General features: G+C 34.0%; 1 protein-coding gene across 1 annotated transcript in view; it reads left to right on the plus strand.

Annotated features, from left to right (window-relative positions):
* PKHD1L1 (PKHD1 like 1) overlaps window positions 1-12,497 on the plus strand; it is a 167,411-nt gene that overhangs the window by 22,047 nt on the left and 132,867 nt on the right. The window contains exons 8-13 of the mRNA XM_051970994.1: window positions 126-199; window positions 822-864; window positions 2,908-2,978; window positions 3,727-3,837; window positions 5,551-5,640; window positions 10,800-11,068. Of these exons, the coding sequence (XP_051826954.1) occupies window positions 126-199; window positions 822-864; window positions 2,908-2,978; window positions 3,727-3,837; window positions 5,551-5,640; window positions 10,800-11,068 (658 nt within the window). The remainder of the gene's footprint in view (window positions 1-125; window positions 200-821; window positions 865-2,907; window positions 2,979-3,726; window positions 3,838-5,550; window positions 5,641-10,799; window positions 11,069-12,497) is intronic.

Consider the following 12,497-nt stretch of genomic DNA (forward strand, 5'->3'; position numbering starts at 1 on the left):
AATTTATTTCTAGTATAATTTTACCTGGGAAAAACTTTTATATAGTTTAAAATTAATGACCATGTTAGGAGATTTTAGGAGACTTAGGAGCTTATATTAATATTTATTGATATGAATTTTATTAGGTATGGTCTAAAACTAGATCATGAAAATAGTGACATGGGCACCATGATTTGTAAAATAACTGGAACCTATATTGGTAAGTATTAAGTTATTTTTTATCATTTATTTTAAAGGACTCCAAGTATTTGCATTGTCTCAATCTGTCTCTTTAATTTTCTTCTAAATGCATATATATACATTTATATATATATGATATATGTACATATATGTATAATATATATATGATATATGTACACACATGTACATAGATGTATATACATATATAGTCTTTGATTTCATTATCATCCTTTCTCCCTTCTTTGGCATCTTTTCACAACTTTTCAATTCAATCTTCATATAATCTGTTTTATCTACATCTTTTATTGTTATGATTAGATTTCCATATTTTGTCCATTCTTTTCTTATTCCATTGTATTTTCTGTTCCATTTTGACTATTTTTCTGTTAGCCCTTTACAAAAAAAAAGGACTTGTTTTACTTATTCCTCATTTTTATTCTATCTTTTTATTTCACATATTTTTATTTTATGCATGTTCTAGCTTTATTTTCTCCTTTCATTAAATGGTTTTGTTTCCTGATTTACTTATCTTCCTTATTATCTTTTCATCAATTTGATGATGCACATAGTTATTTTTCTTCCATCAAAAAAGATGAAACAGTGGTGGAGAGTTTGGTTAAGTATTTCATTTTAATTGACAGGTCATCATAATGTCAGCTTCATCTTAGATAGTGATTATGGGAGGTGAGTTATTTCATTATAATACAGCTTTCATAATGAACTTTATGTGTGAAATGCAAACTTAGTAATGATTTACATTTATATTATGATGTACAAAAATAAAGGACATGACCCACTCCAAAAAAAACTTTAGAGGCTTTTAAATATAAAATTTAATTTTATATTAATATAATACAATTAAATTTATTTAATATAAATTTATATTTATAAATTTAATATTAAATTAAATTATAATAATTTAATATAAAACATGGGCACAACATTTACTTTTATAAATTGTCTGAGTATTTGTTGAAAAAAAAATTGGTTCATCTAGATATTGGGCACAATGTAATATTCTGCGATTCTTATAGTTTAATTTTGAATCTGGTTCTATGGATCTACTTTTATTAGAAACCTAATATGTTCAATGCACTCAATAATTTTAAGCCAAGTCAATATTAGTTTTAGCTATTTTTAAATGGTCAAAAATTCTAAATTTGTTTTAGAGCTGTGAAATTTTATAGACAATCATTAGACATTCCTCTAAATTGTCAATCATGAAATGTTAAGAGATGCCTTGTTTAGTCATTTTGGTTTTTTAAAAATTAAGACTAGTTTTCAGTTTCATGATATTCTAAAATATTCACGAATTCAAAATTATTATAAGTGCTTAGAAATATTTCAGTTTGCTGAACTTGATTTGCTTTTCAGACATAGAATTATTAAACATCATGGTACTGATGATCTCATTACATACGAACATATAGGTGGATACAGTTCCCATGTTCACTTACTATAATAGCCAAGAACTCCAGCACCTGGTGCCACTGAGTAAGAATATGTACCTAAAGTGTTTTGTATGATTATAGTAGGCTTGAAATGGAAGTCATGGGAATTGTTGAGTTTAAGCAACTGAGGGACCAAAGTATCATAAAGAATAGGAACTGAGCTAGAGAAAAAGATTGTAAACCTAATACTGAATTAGTTTGGAAGGAAAGAGGGTGATCTGGAAGTCCATAGCATATAACAAGTATATAAATAGTTGTTTTTCAGTCGTGTCCAATTCTTCATGACCATATTTGGGATTTTCTTGGCAAAGATATTGGAGTGATTTTCCATTTCCTTCTATAGCTTATTTGACAAATTAGGAAACTGAAGCTAACAGAGTTAAGTGACTTACCCAGAGTCACAACTAGTAAGTGTTTGAGGTTGGATTTGAACGCAAAAAAATGAGTCTTCCCAACTCCAAATCTGACACTATTTACTGCATTGAGACAGAAATGGCTTCTGATAAAGAGTTATAGTTTCATCTAGCCTGCTCTTCTCAAATATCAACTGATATTTTGTATTCAGACCAGGACTGGCCTGATGCTAAGAAGACTAATCTTTATGAATTTAAATTCATAGCTTCAGAAACTTACTAGCTGTGTAATCCTGGGCAAATTACTTCTGTTCACCTCAGTTTTTTCATTTGTGAAATGATCTGGAGAAGGAAATGGCAAAAAACCCAGATCTTTGCCAAGAAAATACCAAATAGGATCGTGAAAAATCAGACACAATTGAAAAATAACTCACAAAAAGTTTTGAGAGAGGGCTGATTGTCAGGGAAATGTGCTGAAAAATAAGGGGAGGGAATGAAATCAAGGATATGCATGAAGGTGATAATCTTGGCAAGAAAAACAACCACCTCATCTTCAAATTGGAGAAATGATGCCAAGTTTTAAGATGTAGAGGAGAAAAATGGCAAATGGTCTCAGTGTTCTCAATAAAATATGAGACAAGGTTCTAATAATAAGAGAGAATAGTTATGGGAGAATTGAAGAGAAAAGAAATGGATTGGAATAGTTTATGAATCAGTTAAAAAGACTCAGGAAGGAGCAAAAGCCACAGTTTTTCCAGGTGCTAAAAAAAGGTTCATTCATCCTAGTATTTTTCTAAGTAATGAAATGAACTCAGAAATCTAACACAATTATTATATTTGTTCCCTGTTCAAGTAAAATTCTTCCCGCCCCTTCCCCTCCAAATGAAGGTAAATTTTCAAGGAATTTGCACTTTCTTTTATAGGAGTTTCCCACAGTTATCGGCATATTTTGTCTCCTCTCTTAATAAAATTGCAATGTTTCAGACATATGCAGGTATGTAGCTTTTTCCTTCTAAGTTAACATAGTATTGTGACAAAATCAAGGAAAATTAAAATCAGTGATATTTATAAAAAATACAAAACAAAACAACCAAAATTTTAATGTGTGAAGTAATATTAAACCTGCTTGCAGGAAACTTATTGTGGGAAGATGATCAGTATTTTGTACTGCTTAATTACTCCCACCCACATCAGAAAACTCAAATTGATTCTCTAACTACAAATGGAAAAAGAGAATGCCTTGCTTAATTCTTGTCAATCAGCCAATTAATATGTATTAAGTACCTACTATATGACTCTTCCTCTTGCTCCTCTTCCTTTTCTTTTCTGCCTAGATTTTTAATGGTGGTACCTACACATGGGTCTTGTCCTATTATTGATTGTTACAAGAGTTTAGCTGTACTTTATTTCCAATGTAAGCTGGTTTGTTCCTTCTTAGGCAATCTAATTTGCCTCTTCCCCTAACCCCACTCTCCTATGAAACTCACCATATTGATGTTTGTGGTTGCCTAAACACCTAATGGATTTATCTCATTATAGTTAAGAACTCCTGAACTCAAGAGAAACACTAACCTCAGCCTCCCTGATGACCACAATCACACATTGTGCTACCCAAACCAGAAAGGTTTTACATTCTAAGAGAGCTTTTTTTAGATCCAGTGGGGCCAAGGAGTTCTTAAGTTTATTTCAAGAATGTATTCCTTAGTCTGAATGCCTTTCAATTAACTTTTTTTCCATCATAGAGGTCACTAAGATTTCACCATCAAAAGGGAGCATTCAAGGAGGTACCTTATTGACCATAACTGGAAATTTCTTTGACCAGACTGACTCCCCAGTCCGTGTTATCATTGGAGGTATTTTGGGGGTTTTTCTGTATTGTTGATAAACAAAATTTCATGTGCATCATAGAGAACTATAGTTTTCTGTTTGAAAAAGTAATAGAGAAAATTGATATTTCTCCAAAAAAAAAAAAAACCTATAAATGCATTCTCAATATCATATAGTGGGCAGAGTGGTCTAGTTAGCTCAATGTTCTGTGTCTGTCACTAAGAAAATTTGGGGGAAAGTATGATAGTTTTTTGATAGCTGTCAGACAAGGAATACAGCCTCTCAAAAAATAAAAACAAGTATAACATAGAAAGCAAAGGAGAAGTGCATGTTGTATGTAAGCAGGTTGTAACATATAACTTATGAGGAAATGGGAAGAAAAATAGAAGTAAAAGATATCATCAGAGATATGCATGATTGAAAAAGAAAATAGGCTTATCATATGGAAAGGATAAAGAATGACAAGTGGATAACTTAAGGACTCAATTGGTGTTCTTATGATGTCAGAATTCAAGAAAAATGAATAAATCAAGTGACATTCTGAACTAATCATAAAACCCCTGAAGTTTTTATATGCTGATGCTGTTTCATATAAAGGTTGTAGACAATATTTCATTTTCTATAATGAGTTCTGTCCTGGATCTTCTTGTCCATTTTCAGGGCCCCAACATCTTTTAAAAGAAAGATTGGTTTTGAACCAAGAGATTCCAACTTTGTTAACAATGAAAAAATTTTACCTTGATTCAAGCACATGGTATTTTATTGCCCATTTTTAAAAGATCTACTGTTCTAAAGGGAGGCAGCAAAGGGGGAATATTATGTGAAAATAATCTCATTCCAAACATTATTGTGAGGGAACTATTTGATTTAGAAGATAATGAATTGTCTTTTGAAAACAGAAGCCTCTTACTATTAGCACAGTTAAGTTTATGTCAAAAGCATTAAAAATTTTGTTTTCTTTTAGGACCATATGTATTTTTGCCTGGCTTTTTAATTTTGCTTCTGGAAAAAGAGAGGGGGTGGAGGGCGAGGGGAGAGGAAGGAAGGGAGGGAGAGAAGAATCTCTCCTTCTCATGAGAGAAAGAAGGGAGGGAGGGACACAGAGAGAGACAGAGAGAGAGACAGAAACAAAGACAGAATCAGTTTCTCCCAGGTAAGAATTCTGGTTAAATTCATCATTTTTTTCACCAAGATCTCTCCAAAGAATTTGTGATTTAGCTTTTCCTCGGTCAAACATTTTCTTTCAAAGATTCTTTCATTTTTTAAATTAAATAAAATTCCTTGCATTTATTTTCTTTCAAAAATGAAATTCTTTGTAAAACATAGTTCTCCTAAGTAAGAATTAAATATATTGCACGTTGTTTCCTAGAACTTATGAAAATTTCAGTTCAGAACAATTTTAATAAGTTTAGAAAAAAGGGAGACAAATATGGATGATTTGTTGGAGAGCATACATAAATTAATTCATTTTTTTCTATATAAAATAAACATTAAATACCTCATTTCTATAATGAAGTGTTCTAGGTACCAAGGGTATATACTAAACCTTTAAGGACTTTAGAATATAGAAAAGGAAGGCAAAAAATACAAATATGATACAAATTGAAATATACACTTATGAGACAAGTACAAAATGCTATCAGATGAGATAAGGAAGAACCTAGCTTTATTTTGAAGCTTATTTAAATACTCTGATACTTTGATTCTGAAGAATAAATTCTGTTTTTGAATTACTACAGGTCAGAGCTGCAAAGTCCTGCAAGTCACAGAAAATAATATATATTGTAGGACACCACCAAAACCTAATGTTCTTAGAACTACATATCCAGGTAAGTGACCATAAGAAATAGTAGCTATTTCTATATCGATAGAGAGGACCACAATCTATCAACAAAAGCTGACTTGGAGGATTTCTTCAACTGCAAATTTTCCCATAATTCTTCCTTAGGATTTTCTGCATTGGTTACATTGACTATTTGAAATTATGTAACTGAGTCAAAGAAGGGATCATTGTATATGGTTAGTATTAACCAAAAAGTTCATGAAGAACACAAAGCCCTACTATCTATAAATCTATTTTATGTATCTATTTATACATGGCATCTATAAATGCCATGATAAAAAAAATTAAGTGGAACAATAAGGAGATTGCAATGTTTTAACATTTCTGAGCCCATTTCTGAGCAGAGTTTACATTCCCTACATCATGGTATATGTGTTGATCATAATTCAGTTAATTCAGTTATTTGCGCTGCAAAATCAAGGAATTGGGTTAGATGGACACTAAAGTCCCTTTCACTCCTCCATCTATGATATAATAACTTTAAAATGTCATAAACCAAGATAAAAAAAATTTCAGAGGTGATCAAATCAGAAGAAACAACTTCACTTGAAGAGGGGAAACATCACATGTAAATTCCAAGAAAGCAGAAAGTTATTTCAGAGGATTCGTCTCCCTCTGTTTTGGAGGGGAAGGAGTTACTAGATAGCTAGATGACTCCATGGATAGAGTACTGGGCTTGGAATCCAGGAGGAAAACCTAATTTCCAATCTGAGCTGATGCTTGCTAGCTGTATGACTTTGGAAAAGTCGTTGTACCTGTATTTGCTATAATCTACTGAAAAAGAAAATGTCAAGCCACTCTTAATATCTTTCCCAAGAAAACCCCATAAACAAGATGCGCTATGGATTTGCAAATCAACAACAACAATTTACTTAAGGCAAATTCCATGTGTGTGTGTGTGTGTGTGTGTGTATTTTAAACTTCAGTTAAAAGAAATAAGAATATTACAAAAAGGGATTTTTATAGATGTGTAGATGAAATTAGGGTTAGAATAGAAATCAAAATAGTTAAGCATTAGTGACAAAATTTGCAAAAGCATGTGTGTGTGCAGGTCTATGTGTGTGTATGTGTGAATGTGTGTATGTGTATGTGTGTGTGTGTGTGTGTGTGTGTGTGTGTAAGAAATGAAATTGGCATTTCTATAGTATCTACTATGTGCCCAGAATGTGATAAATAAGCACTTTATACATATTGTCTCATCTGATCCTCACAATAACTCTGGGAGATAGATACTATTACTATTCCCATTTTACAGATAAGGAAATTGAGGCAAAGAAGATTAAGGTTTTACAGCTAGTAAATGTTTGAGGCTAGATCTCAACTCAGGTGCAGTACTCTTTATTCTCTTTGCCCCCCCCCTTTACTTCCTTTCTTTTCCCCTCTATCTCTCACTACCCCCTCTTTCTCTCGTTCTATCCCTGTCTCTCCTTCCTCTCTTTTCTCCCTCTCTCCCTCCTTTTCCTTCTCCTCTCCGCATTCTCTCCTCTCTCTCCTCCCCTCTGTTCTCTTATCCTTACTACCCTCTTTCTCCCTGTTTCTACCCTTTCTTTCTCCTCCCTTTTCCCCTCTCTCCCTTCTCTTTCTCTCTCTCCCTTTTCTCTCTTCCTCCTCCCCTTTCTTCTACTCTCTCTGCTCCTCTCTGTCTTCCTCCCCTCCTCTCTCCCACCTTCCCTCTCTCTTTCCCTCTCCTTTTCTCTCCCTTCTCTCTCTTTCTCATATATATATATATATAGAGAGAGAGAGAGATAGATAGATAGATAGATAGACATGTGTACATACACACATATATATCTATACATAATTAGGTATATGTACACACATATACAGTGTTGTATATGTTTCTAATTTCTAATGTTGTACAAACATATTTGTAAATGTAGTGCTTTTTACAAAGTAGAATTTTTAAAGTAATAATTGTATAAGAAAACAGGTCAATTTCTTTGCCAACTAATCATACCATTATTTGAAAGCTGGCTCTTTGAGACGCAAGGCCATAGCCAAAGCAGCAGCATTGACCCAATGGCAGCAAACCATAATTACAGGCAAAGTGCTTAAGAGTAGATAATAAGCTTCTTGACATTTTAACACATAATGTGATAATAGTAATGTCATAGGAAATACAAGGCAGAAGCTAATTTTAATTATGTTAGGAATTTATTAAATAAAACCATTATGTTTTCAGGGCAAAATATGGCCTACATTCCACCTTTAGGTAGTTGGAGCACTCTTGAAAAGGAGTTGTCTAGAAGTAAGCGAGTAAAGAATCTCTTGCTTTGCAGGCTCTTCAGAACCCAATCTAGTCTTGATGAATTTCTGCATTATTTGAACTATTTGCTTGACAAATAGATGAATGTTTCTATTCTGATACTTGCTTGGCTTTTTTCACCTATGGTCCCTTCCTGTGTTTTATAGACTGATTTCTTTGCCAATGACCTGACTTAGAAGTAATGTGGACTTCTCATTTGTTCCCCTACTGCTCCTGGCTATCTTCAGAAAGAAGAAACCAAGTCACTAATATTATAGAATTTTAAGAATTAAAAGGGAGCTCAGTGACTATCTAGTCCAGGGGTTCCAAACCTCAGATCTATTTATTTCTAAGAGAGTCCACAAATAGTTTTCATAGTTTCTGTGAACTTTAATGGAAAAATTTACATCTTTATTTTCCATTATAATTGGTTTCCTTTGTAACATTTTTATTTTTTCCATTAAAAAAAACAATTCTCAGAAGGGATTCTTAGGCTTCACTAGACTGCCAAAGGGGTCCAAAATATGTAAAAAAAACCCAGAATTATATATGAACAACTCTTCCATACTAAAAGGAATGCATACTAAAGTAGATCTGTCAATGGTCATCCACCTCAGCCTGAAAACTGCCAATGAGAGGGAGCCTCTTGAGATAACCCGTTTTACTTTTGAACAACTTTAATGTTCAGGAAGTTTCATTGTCATCAAGCCTAAATTTCTCTCTGTAACTTCTAGTTTCTGCCCTCTGGAGCTAAACAGAATAAATCTCCTCCCTCTTATATGTGGTAGGCACTCAAATATTTGCAGACAGCTATCAGGACATGAGGCAGCTAGGTGGTTCAGTGAGTAAAGCACTGAATCTGGAGTCAGGAAAATCCAAGTTCAAATTTGCCTTCATAACCTTACTAGCTGTGTGACCCTGAGCAAATAATTTAACTTCTGTTTTCCTTAATCCACTGGAAATGGAAATGGCAAACTATTCCAGTATCATCTGCCAAGAAAATCCCAGGAACAGTATTGGCATGCTATGGTTCACAGGGCAAGTCTTAAATGACAGAACGAAAATCATGGCTACTAAACACTACCACAACTATAGCCAAGATCCCAACAGTTTGTTTTTGGCTGATACATTACACTGTTGATCTGTATTAAATTCACTAAAAAACCCAGACCATTTCCAGACAAAATGCTGCCTCACCATGACTCCCCTATATCATAAGAAGATGATTTTTGTTTATATCATGTCAGACTTTTATATTTATCCTTACTAAGTTTCATCTCCTTGCATTCATTTCAATGCTTTGGTCTACCTGGATCCTTTGGGGTATTAGTTTTATCATTAGTTTTGTTAGTTGTTATTCCTAGTTTTGTGTCATTTGCAAATCTAATATAATAGTGAACTGTCATGGAACTATTCTACTTTATGCATATGAATATACAGAATTTTCTAAAAGTCTCTGTAGTTTTAAACACTTAAAGCTTTTAAATCTAAACACTTAAAGCATATATAAATATATGCATGTATGTATACCTGCATTTAGATGCACACATGTACATGCATTATATGTATCTACACACATGTATATATGCACATGCACTATGTATATATACATGGATACATAGATCTATACACACATAGATACAGACAAGATATTCCAAAAATCTTAAAGCAGTTTTAATATCAAAATTTTTGCTATACTCTATATATGCATATATGTAGAGCAGAACATTTCTATGACATAGTTCATTATTATATCATGTACATATTATTGTAAGTAAAATCATTGGTGCTACTGCAAACCAGAACTAAAATCTGAGTTTGCCAGCAAGGGAACACCAGCCATACAGATAGAGACTGCCCAAAGGAACAAAATAACAAAGTTTATATAGGTTTCAGTGTAGGCAGGGGGTGAATTGGATATGTGATAGGATTGAACAAATTCTATTTCTGAGGAAGAAGTAGGGCAGGTGATATTTCATGATTAGCCAGGCCTATTGCTGGGCCCTCATAACAAGAAAGGCTCTTTCCCAGATTCGCTAAAAGACATGACTATCCTTGCTATTTCAGCAGTATAGAAGGTTGTAACCTCCCACTCCGAGGCTCCTGATTGCCAGGGCTATACATACATAACACTGAGACTGATGTTAAGGTGCCAAACAGGCTTTCTTTATTGGTAATCTCAGCAGGGGTTAGCAGAAAGCAAGAGCAAGTGTATTTATGTTTCTGTGTCTCTCTTTTTGCTTCTCTGAATCCCTCTACATCTCTGCCTCTCTCTACTTTTCTCTGTATCCTTCTTCTTTGCCTGTGGCAAAGCTGGCCATTTATATTTACTCTCCTCTGGGATTCCCGGTAAAGACACCTGGAGTTAGCCCTGCATCCTAAGAAAAGATTTAGCAAGAGGACACACCCCTCACCTTCTCAAGGAAACACCTGTAAGACACAGCCTCCTGCCTCAGAGAACAAGCCCCCTTCTACCATCTGGATCCACCCTACCAGCTGACATGGCCTACATGACAATTCTCAGAAGGAAAGTCTCTAACAGAAGATCAGGGCAAGATAAAGGAACTGCTTTTTATTTATATATATATATATCAGGGCAAGATAAAGGAACTGCTTTATATATATATATATCAGGGCAAGATAAAGGAACTGCTTTATATATATATATATATATATATATATATAAAACTCTGCCTATTATATATATGGTAGCACACACATACACATATATGTATGCTACCCATTATATATGTGTCTATATGCACTATGTATATATATGTGCATAATTATTCACAAATATTACATAGATGTATTTAGCATCTGTAATCTCTGCAAGAATGGATGACTTCTAGTATACATGACACTGCCAATAGAGACTGGTTTTATTTTATTCTATACAGGTGGCAGAGGCCTAAAACTTGAAGTATGGAATAATAGCAGACCTACTCATCTTGAAGAAATACTAGAGTACAATGAAAGCACACAAGGATATATGGGAGACACTTGGGTAGATACAGCTTCATATGTTTGGCCTATGGAGCAAGACATGTTTGCTGCCCGATTCAGTGGATTTCTTGTAGCTCCGAATTCTGATAGCTACAGATTCTACATTAAAGGTGATGACCGTTACGCTGTTTATTTCAGCCCGACTGGAAATCCAGAAGAAAAGGTAGGAAAGCTATAACCTGTATCCTACATTTACCACGCCAGAGGCAACATGTTAGCCTTCTTTTCTTGCCATGGAGATGATCATGGGTTCCCGAAGGCTATGCAAGGAGAGTTCAAGCTCTGGAAAGTCCTCACAGCCTGGAGAGGCTTCTACAATGAGTCTAGATTATGTCTGTCATGCAAGACCCAGAATGGGGGTGGTTATGAGAGCATGAAATTTTAGACCATATCAACCCATGAAACTGATGCAGAGCTGGAACTGAGGTCAAGAAGACCTGAGGTTAAATTCTGCCTAGAGTCTATATGACCTTAGACAAGTCACTTAATCTCTGTAAACTGGGATCGTAGACTTCCCAAAGTTATTGTGAGGACAGAATGACATATTTGTTTTAGGTTTTTTAAAGAACTTTGCAAATCTCAAAGTATTATAAGTTAATTATCATTATAATTATTATACATAGGAAAGATACATCCATATGAATGAAATCAGAAATTCTTCAAATGATGAATAACTTTCAAATTCATATCCCTTTCTGCCTCAAGGGTAATCACATAAGCAGGAAAGCATTGCCTCCTCACATCTGATAATCAATCCTTGTCTTTCTTCAAGAATCATTCCCAATATTCCCTCAATTCCTAATATTCAATATTTATTTCATTTCTCTTACCTCAAGTATTACTCTTTTCTCTCTTACCTTATATGTTTTTTCCCCATTGATGTACATACCATGTCCTCTCAGTGGAATGTAAGCTTCATGAAGGCAGGTGCTCTCTTTTGTGTTTTTGTATTTTCGGTATCCTAGCCTTTAACACAAGAGACATGTCTGGATTACATTTTTGATATTTCTTTATAACATGGAGTTGATCGTGCAATCTGTAGGACTCTAACAAGCCTAAAGTGAATCCTGCCAGGCTATACTATGTTAGAAATGAGAAGTCCTATATTAATCATTCAAAGACAACAATACATAGTGTTTTTTTTAATTAAATAACTTTTATTGACAGAACCCATGCCAGAGTAATTTTTTTACAGCATTATCCCTTGCACTCTCTTCTGTTCTGATTTTTCCCCTCCCTCTCTCCACCCCCTCCCCCAGATGGCAAGCAGTCCTATACATGTTAAATAGGTTACAGTATATCCTAGATACAATATATGTGTGCAGAACCAAACAGTTCTCTTGTTGCACAGGGAGAATTGAATTCAGAAGGGGAGAAAAACAAAAATGCAAGCAGTTTATATTCCTTTCCCAATGTTCTTTCTTTGAGTGTAGCTGCTTCTGTCCATCCTTGATCAATTGAAACTGAGTTAGATCTCTTTATTGAAGAAATCCACTTCCATCAGAACAACAATACATAGTTTTGAAAGGATCATAACCAAAAAGTAAATAAAATAAGATATATATATATAGGAATCCTAGTGTTAAGTCAAC

Source organism: Antechinus flavipes, chromosome 1, assembly GCF_016432865.1.
Source record: "Antechinus flavipes isolate AdamAnt ecotype Samford, QLD, Australia chromosome 1, AdamAnt_v2, whole genome shotgun sequence".
NCBI lineage: Eukaryota > Metazoa > Chordata > Mammalia > Dasyuromorphia > Dasyuridae > Antechinus > Antechinus flavipes.